The sequence below is a fragment of the Aquila chrysaetos genome, chromosome 5 (genome assembly GCF_900496995.4).
Source record: "Aquila chrysaetos chrysaetos chromosome 5, bAquChr1.4, whole genome shotgun sequence".
Taxonomy (NCBI): Eukaryota; Metazoa; Chordata; class Aves; order Accipitriformes; family Accipitridae; genus Aquila; species Aquila chrysaetos.
The window spans coordinates 28296123-28321228 of record NC_044008.1 but is presented as its reverse complement, the minus strand read 5'-3'; the positions used below and the strand labels follow the sequence as shown (position 1 = coordinate 28321228).

General features: G+C 39.7%; 1 protein-coding gene across 2 annotated transcripts in view; it reads right to left on the bottom strand.

Annotated features, from left to right (window-relative positions):
* The window catches only part of TFEC (transcription factor EC), a 98181-nt gene extending 82920 nt beyond the window's left edge, over positions 1-15261 (bottom strand). For both annotated transcript variants that reach the window (XM_030016167.2, XM_030016168.1), the window contains exon 1: positions 14616-15261. In XM_030016167.2, the coding sequence (XP_029872027.1) occupies positions 14616-14816 (201 nt within the window). In that variant the 5' untranslated portion in view covers positions 14817-15261. The remainder of the gene's footprint in view (positions 1-14615) is intronic.
* Between the last annotated feature and the right edge of the window lie 9845 nt (positions 15262-25106).

Here is a 25106-nt window from a genome sequence, read left to right as displayed (position 1 = left end):
TTCTTACATTGTGAAAACTCCAGATAATTAACACACAGTATCTAACATGAAATACTTTGTGTTAGATATTGGAAGACATCACATTTACCAGTTCATCTTGTCCTACTTCTACCAGTGGTCAGCACCAGAGGAGCAGAAGTCTGTAAGACGAGCATACTGTCAAGCAGGTCATAAAGCTGCCCACATCACTATCCTAAAATATGAGCTTTAGCATCCCACAGTCATTTGTGGGGCAGTTTGTTGTAATAGGTGCTGATCCTCCTGTGAAAGATGGAAGTACATATTACTGACTTGAAGGGGAGAAAAGACTTTCCGCTTCACTTGGATATAAGAGAAGTGGACTGAGTCTCTGGAGAAAGATCATCTGGGTTGCAAGAAGAATGGCTCAGTGGTTACCTGCTACACAAAGACTTCAAAGAGTCTGGTGCCATTTCCTACCTGAACATGGGTCCCTGGATAATTTTGAGCATTCATCACAGGTGACATTCATCTCTAAGAGATAGTTTTCTAGTCTAAGTTAAGAAAAAGTCTGTCTTTTGGAGAATGGCAACAGAAAGGACCTCCAGAAAGTGAATCACTTTCAGATACCTCTGAGAGACTTTATATAAAGGCAGGAATTTTTTTTATTATTATTATTTTTTATTCCTCTGGATGTGCCTCTCTTACTATTAATCACAGAGGGAGACTGGGGCAACTGACTTTAATTAGACACCTATTAGTCACACGACTAAAAAGTTGGATCCATGTAGGTATTTGTGGAAGCTAAGCCTTATACTGAGCCTTATACTATAAGGAGCTAAATTTGTGTCTGTGCATCTTAAATTTTCACCTGTAAAGTGCGACACCTTCCTTACAGTGAAACTGTGGGGGGTGAAACTTCAAAATTTATATGATACTGTCAAAATGTCAGTGGGGGCCAGAAAATCCCTTAACATAAATACATAGGAAAGGATGCTGGAGGCAATGAGCCCCAACCCCCAGAAGGTATGAACTGAATGTTTGTATTCTAATGTTGTTGACATTTTTACTAACTAAAGACAAAATCTAGAGACAGGACTAAGTTTGGAGTTTGAATGAACTGGATGATACTTCAAGCACTCTGTATGAAAATTCTGTTAACTATTAATATTATCACTTAAGCCTCAAAATCCACATTTTTAGTAGCACAAAGTGGATGGCATTGCTTATTTGTATTCAGTCCTACTGAATTTTTCAAGGCAAAATTTTCAAGGCATTTTGCAAGGCAAAATTCTCACTAAATCAGTTGGAGGTTGTTGTAGCAACATTCAATTTTTTTTCATTCTCTGTGTGTTCGATACCATAGCTTATCTCAAGACCTAATGCAAGCTATTTTTAATTATTCACACCCTTTGGCCTGTAACTGTAATCTGCCTCTTTCGATATTAAAAAGGCAAGACACAGTTCAATTATTTATGGTTTAGATATGAAGAAAATATGGAGTTTGTTTTTTAGAAATATGTCCATGATTCGTAACAGCACTAATGAAAGTTACAAGCTTATATTTATTATACAGTTCCAATCCTGTTTTAGTTTGATAATGTTTTGTAAAAAAAAAAAAAAACCAAACAAACAAAAAAAACCAGAAAAACTCTTCCTATTTGCTTTAGAAAGCAATTGAGATCCATTCTGCATAAGGAATTGTCTGTGACTACAGTTGTATTAATGCACCTCACAAAGTTACTAGACCTGCATGGACCCCAGTTTGGTCCAACCTTGCAAGGTCTTTCAATGCAACAAACTCTGCAGATATTAACATAAAATATTAATGGAAAAAATTGGCGTATAAATAGACAAAGCTTTGATTATCTGTACCTTGGTTTGAAATCACGGTGCACAGAGCGAGTGCTTAGAATCAAGTATCTCACTCTGGAACCAGCTTTGCTATGAATGCTAGTTATACATTTTGGCCAAATGACTTGTTTAGACTATCTGCAATGTTCATGTGACGGACAACAATTTTGACAGGAAAAATAAGCAACAATTACCACATTTTATTACATCTAATGTAAAATGAATGGTGGAGATATAATATTTCCAGCTTTGTCCTTTTTGCTCTGCTGTTTTCAATGTTTTTCTCTCTGCCCAATTTTTCACCTCTTCTTTGCTTCCTCTCTATGTTTTGATCTCTTTGCTTGTTTACTCTGACTTCCAGCATTACTTCTTATAATTTTTCTTCCTCTCAGACACCTTTTTTTTTTTTTCTTCTGTTTGTGATATTTCAGCAACATACAGTTCTGGGAAATATAGTTGCTACTACTATGCTGCTGGAATGATTCCTGTGTTGTGGTCTCTATCCAGTTTGATCTCAAATCATTGATTATAGCAGTCCCAAGGGTATAGCAGTGAATATGCACTATGGGTATGATTAAAGCAAGAGCCTGTAATTCCCAATGAAAAAAATCAGAATAATAGAGAAAATAAAGCTTACTTACAGAAATTCTTTGTTAACGAGTTTTCCAAATATTCTTTAATCAGGGGGTTAAAAATTATTTCCAAAGCCACCATTGTCAATGGACATTTTTCTTTTAATTTCTTTGACCTTTGAAAAAAATTAACCATTTGTGTCTCTGAACAACTTATTTTAGGCAAACAAATGTACTTGTTTAGGGATCTGAAATCAAAGGGGTGGTCTTTGTCCTGGGTGGTCTTTGTCCTTATTTTCAGTCATAAGCAATTAATCCACCATTGTGTGCATATCTTATGAGATGTTCTGCTTTAAAATCACAGTCATGTAAAAAGTACTCAAATCCAAAACATCATCCAAAACTGGCACACTTTCCAGTTACCTGCAAAAGGCTAAATGGAAGATTTGAAACAAAATAGCTCCTGGGTTAGAATCTTGTATGCTGTATTAGCCTTGAGCAAAATTTTACAGTGCAGCTACTTAACCTACAGGCAAAAATTTCATAATGGGAATACTGAGAGACCTGTAGCTATAACCAGTACTACTGGGCACCAGTATAATATTTCATTTACACTTCTTACAAAGCAATTTCTGTTAATCTTGCTGCATGAATGAAAAATCTCATCCCATAGTCTCCAATTCACTACCCTCATGAACTCATAAAAAGGTCTTTTAACCACTGCTGTGATTTTCAAGTGGAAATAATAAAATGGCAAGAGTTAAATATTAATATTCAGTTCTTGCATTGTGCCTTTCTTTGATACCAATTACAACTTGAACTTCACCTAACTCAGAAAGACTGCAGACTTCACTCAATTAGCAGTAATAGGATTAAAACATAGCTTTGGAACTGAAGATTTAAATAGGAAAAAAAACTTGGCAAATGTACACTACATGTACCAAATTAATCTCAAAATAAATATGCAGCCCTGGGTGAAATAAGTGGAATGTGGAATGCTAGAGGTGTGGGGGTTATTGTGGGTTTTTTGCTTTCTTGACAACCTCTGCATTGCTTTGCTTTGCTTTGAAAACTGTCATGGCTGTAGAATAACAGTATTTTTTCTTCCTTTAGGTTTATGGACACTAGAAGAAGTTGCTGCCATTTACAACAGGTATTCTCCTTTGAAGAGTACCAAAGCCCCTTCTGTCTGTTACACTTTTCTCCATTATCAAATTTGTATGGTTCTCAGCTTTGTGAAATTTAAGCAACCCCACAGATGCAAATTATTCCATTCAAATAGCTGTCTCCTGAGAAAGGATAAATATGCCCTTTTATAGGTGAAAAGTGTCATGGCGAACAAAGCCATGTTTCTATACTACAGATCTGAACAGCAGGCAACTGAATTTGTGGAAGAGAATTCTTGTCTTACTTTACCCATGCTGAGTTGTTTGTGGTTTATTTTGTACTTGCATTTGATGGACAATGAATCACTTCATTTTTACTGCATTTTGAGCATCTGCCTCTACAGTGAAAGATACAATGCCCCAAACTGAAGATGCTTTCCATTTTAGGGAGTACATTCGACTTCTGAGATAAAATTGGAATGTCCTAAAATTCCCTGTCAAATCAAAAATTGCTTGACCTCGTTATAAAGAGCTATTTGTAGCCTTTTCTCAGAGGCAAATATGAAAGATTTACATCATGTTTTACTCATCAAAAACTTATACAGTGGGACATTTGAAGTATAGCTAAAGAGATCCAGAACCAGCTGTGGGTCAGGACAGAAGGAAGTGACACACTTAGCTTTTCTTATTTCCTTCCAACTAGTGGAGAATCAAGCCCAAGACTGGCCACAGGTTTCTGTTGACAATAACCATGTGCTTCATTTCTGGAAAAATGCAGTTCAGGAAATACCAGAGAATGACTAAATGCCATTTTTCAAAATAGTACAAGAAGATGCTACAGAGATTTGGAAATGAGCATCAGCAGTTGCATATTTCCAAAATCTGGCCCTAATATTATGACAGATAACAACTCCACAAAAGAAAAGAGTAGTACTTGTATGGGTAAAGCTGATTACCCAGGAAGGTTGTGAAAGACTGCTTTGTATTTAAATTCACTAATAAAAAAATTTCATGGGAGTAGGTATAACAACAATCACTATGAGGAAAGACGGTGTAGACAAGATCACAACATACCAGAGACCAACAAGGGTTTAGAAGAAACAGGGTTGGCAACAAAAGGAGCAGAAACACCGTGACGGAAATACAGAGCAATACCTCGGCTCATATGGGCAACAAATTGCAGCACTCCAGACTACCACGAAAATGGTCTGTTCAGCTCCAAACCTTCAAAATAAGGAAAAAGTGTGCGATCTCTTGAATCAGATTGGCTTCATTCTCTGTTGTTTTGCTGGACCGCAGGTAATCACAGACAAATCATGACATCTTGACACTATTTCAATCATATTTAAGTTTGATTTCAACTACTTGTAGAGGCTATCTGGAGTTTCCATTCATTTCAATCCCTTTGCCTCTCACTCCATCCAAAGAAGTTAACCTGAAATCAATTGATCTATAAATTGCAAGGATTCAGTCTGGGTTTTGTAACAAACATTTTTAATGTCCTGCCTCTGAAAAAGTATTACTTTCCCAAGTTTTGAAGTGCTGGCCTCCACAGGTCCTAGATCTTTGCTCAGAAAATAATGTATAGAAGCTAATACAATTATAATATAGCTTTAAATGAACCTGACCCTGTCTGGCACTGCTCAGAAAGTAGACCAGCCACTTAATTAGACAGGATCATCTGCCTCATGGTAAAAACACACTGAACTTTTGGGGATGGTTGGAAACAGTTTTGAATGAATGTATGAGATGCATTACCTCCATTGCACGGCTAGTAAATCGCAGCTGAGATATAGCAAAATTCTCCCTCTACACAGCTGGATCACAGCATAGGCCAGAGGTCTCTGGCATATCCAAATAAAAATCTCGCTGTCTTCTTTCTAGAGTTTGATTTTAAATTCCCCCTTTTTCTCTCTAAAGCAGAGAATCATCTAATCACCTTCTCCTATCTGTCCAGCTACAGAAGTGACCAACACATGGAAAAGACAGGCTGTAGAAGTTGATCTGGACAGATGTGGAACCGATAAATGCCACTTTGGTGAGGAGGGGAGAAGGACGGAATGAACACACAACACAGAGACTCCAGCCATTTAGAGATGGTTGTCATTCTTTATGAAGATTAAGGGACTTGTAACTCTGCATTCCTATATTAATCCAAAGGCCAGCCGTTGTACAAGCTGCCAGAGTATAGGCTTCCAGACACCGCGCTTGTGATCAGAGCCTTGAGCTAAATGGACTCCGAACTCTGCCAGATTTTTTCTGGCTCTGCTATGTTAACTTTACAGGGCAGATAAGCAACACTGATTGCAAAGATCTTTAGAAAACATTTGAGAACAAAAAGACCAATAAACGAGGGCAGCTGAAGAGCCTTTCACGCAATGGCCAGTTTACTTGCATATTGGAAGAATATAACCACATGAATATTTTCCAACATAAGAAAGCTCTTATAGTAAGAGATAAGAGTCAAACTGTTGGACAACTTGCACAGCTAATTTGCTTAAGGAGATGTATGCAAACTGCAGAGCAAATGAACTAAAGCTCACAGAATAATGCATGAGGACACAAGGGGGGGTTATTTTTAATATATTAATACAGTTGAAAAGAAAACAAATAATCCTGATTTTTCTAGGGAGGTAAGAGAACCATAAACACTACAGGGACTTTGCCCCTAGCATCCAGTGATTTACATATTTTTTATAAAAGTCAGAGTTGGTTTGAAGTCACAAGAAGTAGACCAACCACTGTTAAAATGATTACTTTTTCCCTGTTATGCCTGGGTCCAGTCTATGCCATCAGATTCTCACTTTTATGAGCAATATAAAATTCAGACACCACTTCCAGTTAAAAAGGAAACCATTTCTGCTGGGTCTTCATAACAACCAACAGCTTCTTCCCTTAATTTTTTTTTTTTAAACTCAGTGACAATTCTGATATCCAAAGTGGCAACTAATTGCCCTGACAATTAAATGGTATTGCCACAGCACAGCCTTTATGCATTTGTCCTAATAAATGTCAGATGAAGCTCAACTGCTCACTTCAGCAGATGCTAATTTAGGTTGAATACCACCAGCTATTCAGAGAGAGAATTTTTGCTTTAAATAAGATTAATCTCACAAATGAAGTGTAGGTTTCTTCTTATAACAAAGGCCATTGGTTATTCGTTAAATCTGAATTACAGGTTTAACAAACACTTGTGTAAGAATCATTAATATCATCTGTTATGTAATTACTAATGTAGTGTATAATACTTAATATCTCAACAGTCAGGTCTCTTCAAAATTCAATTACTGTAGCCCTTGTCATAGAGACTAGCACTATGTTTCAAAGCTCCTTTTTCCCTAGTGACCCTTCAGTTTGACTGCTTCTTGCTTGGCTGCCATTTGTCAGTTCAGGAATAGTATGACTGTCAAGTATAGACTTATATCAGACTCCTAACTCCCACCGTGGTTCCTACCTTTCTGCTGAAGTCAATAGGAAACTGGGAGTCCTGTTACTCTTTTAATCCTGGGCCAGAAGCTCAAAAAAATGCTGATCTGCTTTGCAAGTCTGTGGAGCTGATTCATTTTCTCTGTTGCAGGTGACAAGAAATTGAGCCTCCTTTCATTACCACTGGAAAAGCCTGCAACACCCTCAAGGTAGGTCCATCAGTGTTTTCACTGTCGTTCTCTAATTTACAATTACAAAACCTTTGTTAATTCCAGTTGGGACCTGTTAATATTCCCCATGAAAAAAAAAAAAAATTAAGAATTGCTTACATATCTTGCAAATGGGTTCTGACCCTATTTGCACCATGCATTTTGAAATATACACTGAAGAGCACATTGCTGTCAAAAGAGAACTTTTACAGGACCCTCTCAAGCTATAATTCTATTCAGAAAATTGATATGCTTGGGAATGGCAGTGGGCACTGAGCCCAGAAGTCATGGAAGAGCCCATATCACTGTCAGTAAATCTCTATAAACTACAAGAACACAACTATTTGCAAAATGACAATTATGAACTGTCCCAGGACCTTGTAACTTCCAAACCTCACTGAGGGAGAGCACTAGTTGGCATAGGCCAAAACTGTGCCAAGAACTCTTAGAAGAGTTGTTGAGAGGATGACTGCCTGGACATGACCTGGACATACTTAAATGTGTAAGTGTGGACAGACAGCTCACTGCTGCTCAGCATTCTGAGCTGAGAATACATGGGAAGAAATCAAGAGATCCTGTGATTAAAGCATGACTATTTTTCTTCTTAGACCTGTCTTCTACTTTTCTTGGCCTCCTTCATACAAAGAATCACAATACACTTTAGACTGAGCCATCCTAACGGTAGACAGCTTCAAGTCCTTAGAGGATTGTTACCTGTGATTCTAATTTTGAGTCAAAAATCAAATTTTGATCCAGCATTAATGCTTTCTTCAAGTGATGAAGGTGATGGACCTGCTGAACTTACTCTCTCAGTAGCAGCGACATCAGTGATTTCCATGCTACGGGAATTATCGAACAGAAGTAGGTCAACAGCTGTGCTCAGATGTGAAGAGGTGTGTGCAAGAATAGACATAGCAAAAATAAAAAGGTCTAAAAAAATAACAAAAAATGATAAGGTATATGGGAGGAAGAATGGAGACTGTGGACTTTACACACTGTAAGGTTAAAAAGATGAAGTCTGTGAAGTTTGAAAAGGAGAAGAAAAGAAGAGATATTATAAAAGTCCACAAAATAATGAGTGAGCCTGAGGATCCTACACAGATCTCTCTATTTATTTCCCACTTACCCGTATCTTTTGGTCTCCATTCTGCTCCTCCTCTTTCCACATCTTCCAAAACGTATTTTGCTCTCCTTCCCATTTCCCTTTTCCCTCTTATTTCTGAACCCCTTCACCTCATTTCCACCTTTCCTTTTCTTTATACACTCTTTCTCATGATATACATATCAATACCAAATATAAGGACGTTATTAATATCAATAAATGTAAGTATTACACTAAAAAATAATATTATAGTCCACAGAACTAAAAAGTAACGTATTTCAAATGACTGCCATGAAACAATCTATGTGAATTCAGCAAACACACAGACAGCTGTGCTGCTAGAAACTCCTTCAGCAAACAGTTCAGGAAGACTTAAAAAGCATAATAAACTCAATTACTTTACTTGTGGTAATGTGACATAAAATTAAATTTTAACCCTCAAGCGTCAGCTCATAAGCTAATTTTAAAGTGGAATCAAGAAGTTTTGAGACTCCTATCCTTTCTCTGAAGCAAAAGACATAGAGGTGGAATTCATTTGACTTTGTGTGTATGAGAAAATGAAGATGCCTACATCCAGGCTAATTATCTAGACTTTTTTCAGTCAACAGGGAGAAAAAGGGAACTTTGAGGGTGCAATCCATCTTACTTGAAAGTAAATGCCTAAGATAAGCCAGATAAATTGCATCTTAAAAGCGCTTGCTTGCCCCACTGCCTACAAAAAGTCGCTAAGCATCTAGTTCAGGTTTAGATACTTGTTTCAGAGATAGAGGAGATCCCAAGGAAGGCATTCTGAAACAGATTATTGAGCTATATGGACAGCTGATCTATTCTAGCTTAAGTATTCTTATGTTCCTATGTGCTGCTAGTATGTCATTCGCACAGGAGCTGTGGCCTGGAGCAAAGCCCTGAGATGGTATTACAGAGCCTACAGAGGCAGGTGAGATCTATACCTGGATCCGAAAAGGATCTTGGATATATAGTGCGTCTTCATGCTTTCAAATGAAGTATTTTTGTGGGTGTAGTAAGCCGCTGCCATTCTGTTCTCCCTTTCATAATGTCTCCTATTCTGTCAAAATTCTGTCAAATTATGTGCCTATTCACCAATGTGGGAAATGTGGGAGTCATTGCAACCAACAGAGGACATCAGAAAAGGAACTGGAAAGATGTCAGTGTAGCAGACACACCGGGTAAATGAGACTCCCTACATGGGAAATACAAGGCAGGCAGCACAGGACTTTTAAGTATAACAGATATTTGTGACTTTCAGAATACTTTACAAAAGCCATGACTTCCCTCCTAGCAATGTCTGGACTGGACCTGTTCTGTTTTTAAACATAAAATTTGCCTGCAGAAAGGTTCTAAAAGAGTAAGTATTAAAATTAACCCCAGCAGCTTTAAAACAACTATTTCCAAAAGAAATGTAACCATTTATAGACATGTTTGTGAGAAGCTTACCTCCAAGCTTCCTCAGTGTCCCAGGTTACTGCCATAGTATTATCCTCCCTAGCCACTCGCACAGAAGATCGTGGTAGGGTAGAGATTTCAAACTGGTTAACAGACAGACCCTCATGCAGAGCTTTTCCCAGTATATGCAGGCAAGCATCATTCTGGCCTCACGGGGAGCAATGGGAATTTAGCAAACACCTACCTTGTAGGTGCCTGAAATCAGGTGAAAAGATTCTTATCCAGGGACTCCAGCTTTGGCTTCCAACCACTGTCTCCTGCATACCTTTGCTGTGTTTATTGGAGAGCCTGTTCTGAATGTTTTGGTGTCTCTACAGCTGTTGGATTTTCTGCAGGTCGTCTTTAAACTTCATTTTACACTACTTAAAGAGATGGTGCTCCCCAAATCTTTCATGATAATATAGATCTTTTTATACTTTAATAATTTGCTGGAGTCTTTGTCTAGTCCTTACCTTCTTACCAGTTTCCTACTGGATCTGGGGAGATCTGAATTGACACAGTATCCGGTAATGGTCAGACCAGCCCCAAATACACAGGTAAGCCAGCATCCCTGGTCCTATTCAAGGATTATTTATTTATATATTTATATACATTTTTAGATATACGAATTTGATTAATTATTTTGCTGCAATGCTGCTCTGGCAGCTCATTTCCACTTGATCAAGGTCTCTGACTCCCATGTCTTTGACAAAAGTTACAGGTTCCCAGGATAAAGTCCCCCATCTTGTTATGGCCTGATAGAGCTTTTCATTTTCTGGAGGTGCAGGTTTTGTACTTCTCATTAAAATATACATTATTTAGTTGTGCACACAGTTTTGACAGTTTGAAAAGCCCATGCTATTCTATACCAGTGACATTTTTCTGCACTCTTTTCCACTCCTTCAGCAAAGAAGTCACTTACACATGTAAACTGTTTTCAGTAGTTGATAATATATTTATGTAGCACTGGGCCAAGAATTCATTCTTGTGCTACTCCAAAGGACTATGTCAAAATCAGCAATGATCCCCTATTTCCAAATCCATTTTCACATCTGTCAGTTATTTAGTTTATTAATCCAATTATTGCATGGAAAGTTAATTTGACATGGGTACTAATCAAACACCTTGAGGAAGTCTGGCTATATTATATTAACAGTCTTACCTCTATCAACCAAACTTGAAATTGGATCAAGACAGATACAAAGTTAGTTTGACAAAATCGATTTTCCATAAGGCACATTATCTTTCTTTCATTCTTTGTTAAGTAAGTGCCATATCAACCATTCTTTTGCTATTTATGATGAATAACCTGTTAACTCTTTTAAAATATTGCCAAAACCACAGAGTTCTTCCAGTCATAACACCTTCTTACCAGGGAATATATTTTGGTTTGAATGCTTGTATTGTAATGATTATTTCTGGTTTTAGCAATGATAATTACTATAATACAATATTGCTCTTTTTACCTTAAAGTTGCCAATGGTCTTTACAAAGGACATGCATTATCCTGAACTTGTGAACACACAGTTTATCACTGACAACAAAAAGGCATGCCATGGAGAAGGGGGAGTCTGGAGAAGGAATATATATATTAATCCAATAATTTAACATCCACTGGAATGTATCCATTAAAGAATGAGCAAGGGAACAAGATAAGTGGCAACCTGAAATGCTAAATAATTAGTTTGCTTGGCTGATTGCTTGGAGAATAAAAGACACTAAAATTGCCACCAAAACTAATATTTGATAAAAGCCATTCCTAAATAAAATAAATTTTCCTTCAAAGGGGGTTCATAGTCTTTATCTAAGCTGAACTTTGACTAAGATACTGAACACTCCTGAGAAAAGGGCAGCAGGGTATAAACATGGAGACTAGGAACATGGCCTTTGCCCACTGACTGAAGAATGATATTTCTCACTACATGTTGCCCTTCACCTCATCAGGCATTTATTCAAGAGCAGAAGTCACACTTTTTGAGTCACAAATGGCATCCTACTTTCCTCTGGATTTTCTTTCAAAATCTCCAATCCAGATGTTTGCTAAAGCCAAAGTTTCTTAGTTTATAGGGCTTACAAATACTGCAGGAGAAAATCTGGTAGCTCTTTTACTGCCTCTGGTACTTCTGTAGATTAACCTGCCTTCCTGGAGAGTATAACCGGCTCTCCTTGATCAACACAGAAATTAATCTGGACCCGGATTTTGTGTCACAAAAAGAGGCCTCATCATGAGGCCTCAGACTTCAAACTCTCTTAGGCCTTTGCTACTGTTTTTCTAAAGTACCAAACTAACCCTTTCTTGCTACCTTTCCAAATCCTTGATCTCAAAGGCAGTTTTCTCAATGGTATTTTACAGTAAATCTTCACTCAAGATGGTTTCCTTGTTAGTCCTCGCTCTGGGCAATGAAACACTGCTTTAAGATTTTTTTATCATTTGACTGCCTTGCAATCATGCTACACCTATCAACACCAGAACTTCTGTGCATGCAAAGAAAATGCAGGACTTTCAGAAAGGCATAATGGTCTGTCCTTACATACAGTTAACCCCAAGTTCCCACCTGAGACTTTATAACCCCTCAGAGATTTATAGTTCCTCTATTCTTCCCAACAAATCCCTTTTCACCTTCCAGACAGCCAACAAAGGACAGATTGGCTTTGCTGTGAAGCCTCCGGTAGAAAATGTACTCAATCATAAGTTGTGCTACAGAGCAATGACAGTCAGTCCTTAATGGCATGCTGGCAGCCCACAAATAGGTGAAAAGAAATCATGTCTAGAAGTCAACCTGTCTATAGGAATATAACTTAAAACACTGCTACTTAATTATGGATTGGGCATGATTTCTTGTCTAAAACCTGAAATCTGCCTTTGAAAAATTCCTCTGGTGACCTGATCTTCTTTGAGATCTTTTGGAGATGTTGCTTCCTGTCTACCCTGACTTCTGCACAGGAATATTTTTAGTTTTCTCAATTTTTTTTCCTACTTCTAGTATTTCTCTCCAGTTATATATGACTTTCCACATCTTTTTGTCATTATTTCTTTTTTTTTCTCTCTCCTCTTATTTGGTTTTTTCCCTCAGTCCTTCCAGTGTCCCTATCGCCTATTTCTTTCACCATTTCCGTCTCCTATCCCCACCTTGCTTTACTTTTCCGCAGAGCCCTCCTTACTTTTTCTCCACCTTTTCCCATTTCTCTTTCCCTTGTGATTTCCAACCTGCAAAGAAGTGCTATCCCCACAGGCTCTTCAGCACCCTTTGATCACCCGCTAGCCTCTGCAAGCAAGCTCCACCAGCAGCTCCACCTGCCCCAGTTAACCCAGAGACTCCAAAGGGGTTGAGAGGGACTTGCCTTCCAGCAGGAGCCAGAGGAGGGTTAGCGCTCCCCTGAAAGTTGAAGCAGAGAGGGTCAGTTTGCCAAAGCAGGGAGATAGGCAAGAAGACATGGTGCCAGCCACACGCCACCTCATTTGTGTTCCCCCCAATTAAAGCAGCCTGTAGGGAAAGTAGCATGCCACTGTAGTGCACTGGTGTACTGACCCCTCTGAGTGCTTGTTAGCGCTCACCATACTCAGCATTTCCTCTCACTGATTGATAGGACGATACGTGTGTGTATGGCAGAGAGCAGATTCATTACAGCACATTAGCCAGACAGGCAGACAAATGCCCACAGGGGCAGAAAAGCTGTAAGGAATAAATAAAAACTTTATTATTTTTCTTAAACTTCTTTTCCCTAGGCTACAGTGAAGAATACTGGAGGAACAGGAGAGCAGAGGGAGCCCAGAAGAGAAAGAAAGTGGCAAGAACTGGAGGGAAAGTTTATTAGCAGTCAAAGAAAGATTTAAAATATTCATTGTTGGATTCAGAGTTTGGATGGTACCTGAATCTCTACTTATCTTTTTGTTTTCCTTCCCACTGTTAAATGAGAAAGAAAGGGTCAGTGCATCAGATACCAAGCTATCAGAACATTCCTGATGTAACATCTCTGAAACGGCTACCTGGCTGCTCCACTCACTGCAATTAATCATTCCTCAGTTTTAAAAATGAAAAACAAACTAGTATCAGCCTTTATCAACAGCTGCCACCATGTGGTATCTGAAATACCACAGTTACTTCCCATTCGAACAGAGAGAAGTATGGTGGCGTCATCTGACCTGTTCAGCAATGGTTTTAAGCATCTGTTCTGTAACGCGTACCTCGCAAGGGATGGCATGGCTGACGTGCGGCAGCTCTGCACCCCTCCGCATGCCCCGCTGAGACCGAGGAGTTGGCAGCCTGTGCAATATTACCCCTGGCACCGTGGCCGCTGTACCAAACCGCATCCCCATCGCTCGTCCTTGGAGCTGGGAGAACAGACCACAGTCCAGGACCACCCCAGGCTGTCAACCGCAGCGCATGAAAAAAAATACATTCCCAAATGGCTGATGCCAAAGCCAAAACTGCCAGACACAGATTTACCGGGAGGCAGCATCCTCTCTCCCCATGTCACGAGAAGCTGCCTGCTCTGCCATGGGGTGAGGGAGCAAACATGGGGCTGCTGGGCCCTGTTCCCGCTCCCCGCTGGCTGGACCTCAGCCTGTCTGTTGCCTGGAGATACGGCATGATGTGGAAAGAAAGCTCCAGAGACATTCCGCTATCCAAAGGGAAGATGGAGTGTAAGTTGTCAGCCCTAGATCATTAGAGAGTTGATCCTAAGATTAATGATTCAAGAAGCATGTTTTGAGGTAGCGTGGGGATAAGACCTAGTTGGTTAATGCCCCGGCATTTGCTTGCTTGAGCCCTACGTATTTTTTAGAACGTGTTAATTCCAAAAGCTTCACCCCTCACCTCCCTCCTGGATTTCATTTAGGTGCACTTCAAAATGAGCTAATTATGTTACAATTAAGAATAGCTTTCTGCAGGTAACACAACATTCAGATATCTGCTTTGTAAATATCTGTCAGTAATATAGGTACCTCTGAGATTGCTGGAGCTTTGTCTGATGAAAAGTGTGTTCCCACTGGAAAAAATCCATTGAACCCAGGATATTGTGAAACTGGCATATGACACTGTGAATAATGTGCATGGGCTTCTTCTCGAGGGTGCTTGTCTGTCCACTCTTGATCCTGTAGCTTTCCTCTGAGCTGAAACTGTAGTCCAGTCAGTGCCTGCAGCATTGCTTTATTTCTTCCCTTTCCACTATTAGCAGAGCTGAAAAAATCACTATAAAACACACACACAAAATAGAAGCAGCAATTTAATTTCTTGCACAATGTACCTCTATTATTGAAAATAAAATAAAAATCCTTAAATATAAAACCAAATTAATGTTATGGTTATAGGGCACCCATAAAGACACAATCCCTAACATAGTACTGGGAAAAGAAGAAAAAAAAAAAAAAAAGATGAGAAGAAACAGTTGGCATTCAGTTAACAATCATGTTTGGAGGTTTGTGACTGACTTTGTTATTCCAAGGGAAGCCAGGTACCAGTCTCTTGGGATTAGGTACAAAGGCGAGAAAAAAGTGGACATGTATGAATCTCAAAGGTGACTGCTGGGTTAATAAAACAGTCTGTTTTCTGTTCACCCACTCTTCCTCTCAGTGTGCAAGTACATTAAAATATGTCAAAAGGAAAGCCATTTGCTGGGGAAAAATAATTCAGCTAAAAGTCAAAATTTCCAGCTGGCGTATTGCCTTGGTGTGTGCAAGTGCGCTAACAAAGTGACCCACACATCTCACTGGATGAAAGTTGGTATCCTCATTAAAGTAGAAACAAACACTTGAAAACAGGAACAACTGCCAGTTATAAAAAAAAGGACCACAATTGAAATGAGAAGCCTTCATTTTTCCACATTCTGTTTCCTACTTGCTCTATAGCAGATACAATATATATTTAAGTAACCTCTTGAAAAGTAATGAAGGTAAAACTGATTCTGTATGCAGTAACCATTCCCGTTTGCTGGAGGAATTGCGTTGCTAACAACCATCCACATTACCATTCTATGTTCAGAAGAAGAAATATTTTCACAGTCCAGTTTCTAAACTGCCACATACAACACAAGGATTGGTTCCTGTGAAGAGCAACCCTTTCAAAAGTGAATAGCTCTGGGGGAGAAAACTTTATATCAGAATTACTCACGCTAGAAAGGGTTTGTAGGATCAGCCTCCAACCCTTTAAAATAAAAGCACACTTATACTGGTGTATACTGCCTTTGCCCCCAGGAAACACAATGAGGCTTGAACACCATTACTAATTCACTGCAGTGTGAGCATTTTTTGTAATACGGACAGCATGAGACTTTAGATCTCCTGTTCTTGGCCCAGGCCCTGGCAGAAAGCACTATCAGATAAACAGAAAGCAAAATGAGGGAAGTGGTACACCATGGTGTGAGCCACCTTTTTTTTATTGATGACATGATTCTCTATGGGTAAAAAAAAAAAAAAAAAAAAAAAGAATAAAGACGTTTTCCAAAAGCTCTAATGACAGCAGAGTGTATTACAATGAACTGTCTAAACCACGGAATCCCACCATGGGTGAGGTTGGAGAGGACCTCTGGGGATCATCTAGTCCAACTGGCCCGCTCAAAGCAGGGTCAGCCACGGAACATTGCTCAGGGCCGTGTTGGGTTTTAAATATCTCCAAGGACGGAGACTCCACAGCCTCCCCAAGAAACCTATTCCAGTGTTTGACCACCTTCACAGTAAAAAGTTTTTTCTTATGGGGGAATTGAAATTTCCCGCCTTTCAGTTTGTGCCTATGTCCTAGTTTCAGCTGGGATAGAGTTAACTGTCTTCCTAGTAGCTGGTACGGTGCTATGTTTTGAGTTCAGTATGTGAAGAGTGTTGATAACACTGATGTTTTCAGTTGTTGCTCAGTAGTGTTTAGACTAATGTCAAGGATTTTTCAGCTTCTCATGCCCAGCCAGCGAGAAAGCTGGAGGGGCACAAGAAGTTGGCACAGGACACAGCCAGGGCACCTGACCCAAACTGGCCAACAGGGTATTCCATACCATGTGACGTCCCATCCAGTATAGGAACTGGGAAGTGGGGGTGGGGAATCGCCGCTCAGGGACTAGCTGGGTGCCGGTCGGCGGGTGGTGAGCAATTGCACTGCGCATCATTTGTACATTCCAATCCTTTCATTATTGCTGTTGTCATTTTATTAGTGTCATCATTATCATTATTCGTTTCTTCTTTTCTGTTCTATTAAACTGTTCTTATCTCAACCCGTGGGTTTTGCTTCTTTTCCCGATTTTCTCCCCCATCCCACTGGGTGGGGGGGGAGTGAGTGAGCGTCTGCGTGGTGCTTAGTTGCTGGCTGGGGTTAAACCACGACAGCCTATTGCCTCTTGGCCCATCATTGGGCACCACTCAGAAGAGCCTGGCTCCACAATTTTTACTCCCCCCCATCAGTTATTTATACACATGAAGAAGATCCTCCTGAGCCTTCTCTTCTCCAGGCTGAACGATACTAGCTCTCTCACCCTCTCCGCGTAACTCACATGCTCCAAGCCCTTCAGCATCTTTGTGACCCTTTGCTGGACTCACTCCAGTACACCCATGTCCCTCTCAGACCAGGCAGCCCAGGACTGGACCCAGCACTCCAGCTGTAGTGTAGCCTCCTCCGCGCTGACGAGAGGGGAAGGATCACACCTTTAACTTGCAGGTGATGCAGTGCTGTTCCTGATGCACCCAAGGAGAGGCTCTTGGGCTTCCCTGTTGAAAGGGTGCGTTGCTGGCTCATGGTCCACCAGGACCCCCAGGGCCTTCTCTGCAAAGCTGCTTCCCAGATGGCCAGCCCCAGCCTGCACTAGTGCATGCAGTTATTCCTCCCCAGGTGCAGGACTTGGCATTTCCATTTGCTGAATTTCTTGAGATTCCTGTTACCCTATTTCTCCACATTGTCCCTCTGAAGAGCAGCACAATCATCCGGTATAGCAACCAGTCCTCCTCATTCTCTGTTGTCTGCAAACTTACACTCTGCCCCATCATTTAGTTATGAATGTAGATTTTAAGCAATATTGGACCCAATATTGACTCCTGAGGGACATCACTAGTTACCGGTCTCCAGACAGTCTTTGTCATGTTGAACACACTTTGAGCTCAGCGCTTCAGCCAATTTTCAATTTACTTCACCATCCACTGTCCAGTCAATAATTTGTCAGTTTGTCTATGATGATGCTATAGGAGACAGCTTCAAAGGCCTTATTAAAGTCAAGCTAAATAACATCCATTGCTCTCCCCTTATCTACCGAGCTCATCATCTCACTGTAGAAGCCTATCTGGTTGGTCAGGCATGATTTTCCTTTTTCCTTAGTCTGCATTTTGCTGTTAATCTACCTGTAGAAACCCTTCATGATGCCATTCATGTCCCTCTTCAGATTCAAGGCCATAAAAAATAAACCAACCAACTTCAGCCCTGAAGTGGTCAGGCAGTTGGACTAGAGGATCATTGCAGGTCCCTTCCAACTGAACTGTTCGGTTCTGTTCTAGTGTAGTCTAGTCTAATAAACTGGGATTTATTAATTTAGCCAATGTTTCAATGTATATCAACAGGACCTTTTAAAATGTGTTTTATGTTTCTGGTGCTTCAAATTCCTTCCCCTGTTAAGCAAATGCCTGCTTAGGGTCTTCTTGAATATGCATTTTATGAACCTGTTAAATTATAATAGCCATTAAATAGCTGTTATGAGCTAAGATGTCAATACATATCCAAGAACATAACAAAAATTTTAAAACATTTCACAGAACATTTTTGGTAGTGCCAGCAGCAGCAGTGGAAAAGAAAGCCTTGTAGATTCTTCCCTTTGATCAAGGCTTTTTCAATGTATTTCTTACTGGCTACTATGAGCTAAAGAGGGAATAACTGTAATTGAATAAAAATGTAAGTTTTAACACTCTAACACCCCCTCTTCTTTTTGCTCACAAAATAACCATCACTTCTAAAACTTATTCCAGTAATGTTGACCCCTGCAATTCTGCATAGAGCACTGCTTGCGTGTCCAGAATAAACGTCAGGACAAGGATCTGGCTTTGTTCTTTCAGAGCATCTTCAGCTGAGGCTCTGATGTAAATACATCACAAAAACTACAGCACTGCTTCTCACAGCAGCCTCTTCTAATAGATACAAGCAAGAGGGAAAGCTGAGGAACAGTTTAGCTAACTCATCTGTGCTGATTCAAAAATAAAGTAAGAACAGAAATGTGCTGTACCTCCTAACTGCTAATGTTGTTCCTTAGCCACAAAGAGTAAATGGTTAGTCCTTTTGTATACAGCCTTTGATCCATTGTGCCTGGATTAACTACCTGCTTTGCAGGTATGTGCATAGTCAGCTCCATACTAAAGCTCAGCAAAAACTGAAGTCTTCCCATGTTCCGGGAAGGTCACCTTGCTCTTGTGTCTGAGCGCCAGGCCGCCTCAGCCATGGGACTAGCTAGCGTTGTTTCCTAGCTGGTTTGCAGTGTGAACGGTTTCTCTTCCTTCCCTCGCTGGCCGTCTCTCCTGTTTTGGTCAAACTGCTCCAATGTGAATAGCTGCAGTGTTCTGAAACATGAAAACTGAGAAGATGGCTGTAAGTGCCCCTTCCTGGTCACTGCAGTCTTATCATGCCTGTTTGGTGGTCACACTTGCATACTAAGAAGCTGATCTTGCAGTCCTTTTGCAAGCAAAACTCCCCATTGACTGGTATGTCTTTGTATTAAAAAATTTACTGGATATGCAGAGCAGCAGTTCTGAACAAAGGAATTTAGTCATTTTTCTTTTAGTTTTCCCCTTCAAAAATGCCCTAAGGCGGTCATCTATTTCAGTCAATGGAAGGCTGAAAATGTTCAATCAAAAAAAAATCTATTTTTGAGCAATAGAAACATAAAAGTCATCTAAAACCACAAATATTATTTTTGTACACATTGAGGACCAGATTTCTTCACATTTCATTGACCTTTTTGTTAACTCTTTGCTTGCCAACTTTTTGCCTGGAGCAATTTTTGACAGTGAAGGAATTCGTGTTTATTAAGGAATGCATGCTTATGATCCCTTAGTTATATTAGTGGGGGAGGAGGAGGAGAGTCACATATACAAATGTTATGTATAAAAGACATATGGAAACTTCAAGTATATTTCCATTTATAAGTTTCATTTACATCAGCAATTTTGCAATTAAAAAAGTAAAAAGTAAGTTAAATTAATATTTTGAAAGTGAAATCCAACTTAACTTATATGATTTGCACAATAGCTTACAAATAGCTAAACAAAGTTAATTCTACTTAATTTCTGTGGTCATTTAAAATACAGTTTGTCTCTTCCCGTGCTTCTTTCTTCAGAATTGATCAAGAAGTAGCAGTTAAAGAAAATCATGTAATATCTTTTTCATATTTTTATTTTTGTTGATAGTTTGAGGCTTTAAAAATTTTCTAGTCAGACCAACAAGTCAAAGAATTCCAATGGAAAACAAAAATTGAAAGATGTGTTAAAATTAAAAGTATGTATGAGTTATTTAAGAGTAAAAAAACCTCATAGGAATTTTGCATGAATGTTATGTCAAAATGAAAGGTAAATATATACTGGTTTGGAAATATCCAGTGAGTTTATCCAAAGAAACTTAACTCTGATCTGTAGCAATGCCAAGCAATAAATGTATATTTATGTTGATAGCTGTTCAGTCTTTGCAGCTCCAGAAAAGATTAAATTGATTTTTAAAAATTCAATACGGTTTATGTAACTCAAAGTCTGGCTTTTTTCTTTTTATTATTATTTCCAGTTTGACTAAAACATAAGATACAGAAATTCTGCAAAAAAAAAGTTTTATATTTTACAAAAGGGCATAGGGAAATAAGTAGGATGAGTTAGAATATTAAATGATGATGATAATGAACAAGTGGGCTTACTTGAGAATTGGAAGGATGATTCACTAAAATAGAATTTCAGCAGCGTGTAAAAGGTATATTGGTGCCATAAAAGACAAGAATGAGAACTGGTCAGAGAGCTGCATTGAGCTATAAACGGGGACACCCAGGAGATTTGGAATTACATATCCAGACGCATCACGTTATGACTCAGGCAAAAGCCTTGCTGTAGAACATTGACACCTAAGAATCACATCTAGAATAATCTAATGAGCAATACGTAACTTTTTGAGCAGCCTATACCAGAAAGATGAATTAAGTGGAAGGAAATTAAATGAAGGCAAACACCAAACATCGATAAGGGACTTAGGAGCTGAGTTATGAAGAAAGCTGGGAAGAATTGCGTGACAAATACAGTGCTTTTAACATGATATATATGAAAAATATGAACACCAAGAAAGAAACAATTGTTACAAGAAGAAAATAAGTTATCCTTGTAATTATGGTGATATTGAGAATATTAAGTAGAATATCATAACAATTCTTCATAGAGAATATGAAGCAACAGGGATATATTGTCCCAGAGAAAGTGATATAATCCCCATCATTTGATTCGTTTAAATTGAGACTTGGCAAAACATTAGTGAAGTTATTGTACAGTAGGTCATGATCCTGTATTGGCAGGGGATGGACAAAATGACCTAGCAGGTCTTTTCCCTCTCAATCTTCTTTGATTCTAAAAGGCTCTAAGTCAGATGTTTCCATCATTTGTCTAGGAGATCAGCAGAGCTCAGAGCTACCACAGGGAGACCCGTAAGGGTGAGGGTGAATGTAGACTTGGCTAATAAAATATCAGAAGCCCATAACAGTCAAGAAATTCTTTCTCTTTTATCATTATAAATATATATGTATCTTCTTTTCAGGATTCAGTGTGAATGACTGCACAGAAAACTAAATTTTAAGACATTGAAAGGCAAAATAAGTGTAGAGGTCACTACTGCAGAGGGATCAGGCTGGAGTAGCAGCAAAAGAAAATGTACAGTCCCCTGCCATCAACTTTTTGAAAATGCAGGTCTCAAAGGTAAGAGAGTAGCAGGATTTCAGGCACAAACTTTTTTTTTTCTTGATTACCCTTCACATAGAAACAAGGTTTTGAAGAAAAGCTCCTGCCAAAAGCTTCATTGCTGCGCATCTATGCTGTTTCCAGTCTTCTTTTAACACTTGGCAGCGATAGAATGTAATGTTTGAGAAATAACCTAAATTCAAAGAAAGCTATTTCATTTGAAGGTGTTCGGGAAAATTCAATACCCTGATGACAATTAGGGTTTCTTGTTATGAAGGCATGAGGTGGTGAGACAGGATAGCAAATAGCGGTTATAAAGGTCTGTAATGCCCGGGTCTGTTGTGACCATAGGGTCTGACCATTGGCCCCAGATTTCACTGAGGGCTTCCTACCTCCACTCTATATCAGAGTGTGTTCAAATGCATTGGGTGTCAGCCTAACGGTGCGTGAATGGGACAACTAAATACCTCTGCCGACACCACCATTAAGGCTGTGTGTCATGCTGACCTTGTGTAGGAGTGGCCAGCCTAAAGCACAAGTGTAAAAAGACACAGAGGAAGGGCAGCATCAGTAAGCCTCCAGCTGATAACCTACAGAAGTGGAGATGGCTGTGCAGGTAGCCACCCTATTTTGCCTCCTTCTGAAGCTGAGGAGGAAGCCCTATGATTTGCTGCCAGCTTCATCTGAGGGAAAGATTAGTGTTAGTTCTTTCTTAAACTGATTTCATGTGTAGATCCGATGTTCATGCCAGACAAAATGTTAGACTTATAAGAGGGAGACTGTTAGACAAATACAATACCTGTAACAATGTAAGGAGATAGAGCTGATGAGGTTTTTGCTGAAAAAAACCCTGCCTTACAAATCTCTTAGATTTCTTTGAGGCAGTCACTGAGCATATGGAAAAACTGGAGGCAGATTGCACAGTTCACTGGGATTCCAATAGGCTTTTAGAAATTTCCCTCACCAAAGGTGGCTAAAGAGGATGACGGTGCAGAATAAGAGAGCTCCTCACGAGGATTGGTATCAGGCTGAAAAATAGGAAACTAAAAATAGGGATAAATGGTCAGTTTTCTCAATGAAATTACAAGAGAAGAGAAGAGAAGAAGAGAGAGAAGAGAAGAGAAGAGAAGAGAAGAGAAGAGAAGAGAAGAGAAGAGAAGAGAAGAGAAGAGAAGAGAAGAGAAGAGAAGAGAAGAGAAGAGAAGAGAAGAGAAGAGAATATTTCAGTTGGACGGGACCTATAACAATCATCTAGTCCAACTGCCTGACCAATTCAGGGCAGACCAAGTTAAAGCATGTTATTAAAGGCATTGTCTAAATGCCTCTTAAACACTGACAGACTTGCGGCATCGACCACCTCTCTAGGAAGCCTGTTCCAGTGTTTGACCACCCTCTAGGTAAAGAAATGTTTCCTAATGCCCAGTCTAAACGTCCCCTGGCGCAGCTCTGAACGATTCCCACGTGTCCTGTCACTGGACATCAGGGAGAAGAGACCAGCACCTCCCTCTCCACATCCCCTCCTCAGGGAGCTGTAGAGAGCAACAAGGTCACCCCTCAGCCTCCTGTTCTCCAAACTAGACAGGCCCAAAGTCCTTAGCCGCTACACATAGGACATTCCTTCCAGCCCTTTCACCAGCTTTGTTGCCCTCCTCTGGACCCATTCAAGGACCTTCACATCCTTCTTAAATTGTGGGGCCCAGAACTGCACACAGTGTTCAAGGTGAGGCTGCACCAACGCTGAATACAGCGGGATAATCCCCTCTTTTGACCGGCTGGTTATACTCTGTTTGATGCACCCCAGGGTGCAGTTTGCCCTCTCGACTGCCAGGGCACACTGCTGGCTCATATTGAGCCTGCTGTCAGCCAGCACCCCCAGATCCCTTTCTGCAGGGCTGCTCGCCAGCCACTCCTCTCCCAATTTATACTTGTGCCCGGCATTACTCCGTCCTAGGTGCAGAATCCTCCATTTTGACTTGTTAAATTTCATTCCATTAATCATTGTCCAATGCTCCAATCTATCTACATCCATTTTTGCCATTAGCAAAATCCCAGAGGTATCACTGGATGCTCCGAATGTTCAGAAATAGCCTCTAAAAACTGTAGAGGGGAAAGTAACAAAATTTGCTGGTTATTGAAGGTAGTATAACTGAAGGGTCTCATGACATTGACTGAGCAGTTAAAAAATGGCAGATGAAATTCACTGTCAGCAAAATTATGTGATGTACTTGGGGGAACACATTTCTAACTTTATACACTATTGGCAGAGGCTCTTATAGAACTAGATATTACCACTTAGGAAAGGGTTTTGAAGCTAAAAAGTTCTCTAAGATGGCAAATCCAATGGTCAGTGCTGTCAAACTAACAGAAACAATATTAGAAACAAACTACACAGAAAACAAGATAATGTCATGCATTACATTCAGTGTATTCATACCTCAAATATTGTGTCCTTCTTGTCTATCTGTGTACAAACAACACTGCAGATATGGAAAGGTGCTAAAAAGAACAGCAAAGGTGGTTGAAGGTATACCATGACTTCTTCATGAGGATCAAGTAAACAGACAAAATTCTCCATCCTGGAGAAAAGACAACTCAGGCAAGGTAGGATACAGGTATGCGTAAAAGATGCATGGAGTGAAGAAGGTGAAGAGAAAACACTTCATACTTTTCATTAGTTAAGAAGTAGGACTGTCATGTCCATGATGAAATGACCACAGGACAAGCTCAGAACAAACAAAAGGAAAACATTTTCACTTATGTCTAAACTGTGGTATTTTTTGTCAGAGGATTACGTAGAGAGGAAAAGGTTACATAGGTTTGAAAAGTCACTGGGCTAACTAATGGAAAAACATCGGGGGCTATAATTTACAAAGATACCATATCTCTGACTCAGGAATTACCTGAGCCACAGATTCCTTGATGCTGGGATTGTTTACTGGAGGAGTATGATTGCTTTCTGGAGATATCCTTTGACTCTTATCTAGGCTTCTACTACCACAGACTGCTGAAGCCTGGATACTGAGCCAGAAAGATGCCTGGTGTGATCCACTATGGTCATTTATTACATTCTTATGAGGAAACAGAGAAGAGCATCTGTGGGGAGGTGGGATTGTTTCCTGTGCAGGGTACATCGCCAAAACCTTTAACAATCAGCCAACTATATAAAGCCTCACTGCACCGCAACAGTACTAGCCTTACCAAAGGTATTCATATATCCTAACAGCTACTGAAAATCCTTCAGTTTCCTGAAAACCCACCCAGTTGCCATAAATTTCATTAAGCTTTAATGTGACCAGTAGGAGAAGAAAATTATTTGGCTTCTCTTCCAGAATGAAATTTTTTTCAAACTTGAAGATCCTTAGGAAGCCATGCAGCTCCCACGTTCTCTGTGCCATAAAAAGAGGAGAGAACTGGCTTTGACATAGCTTTCAAAGGCCAGAAAAATTGTTGCACAGGAGTCACTGAACCACAGAGAGGTTAAAAATAAATGTGTTTCTTAACTTGTGGCATTAATGGTTAGCAACCAACAGCAAACACATTAGAAGACTAATAGGCATTTCA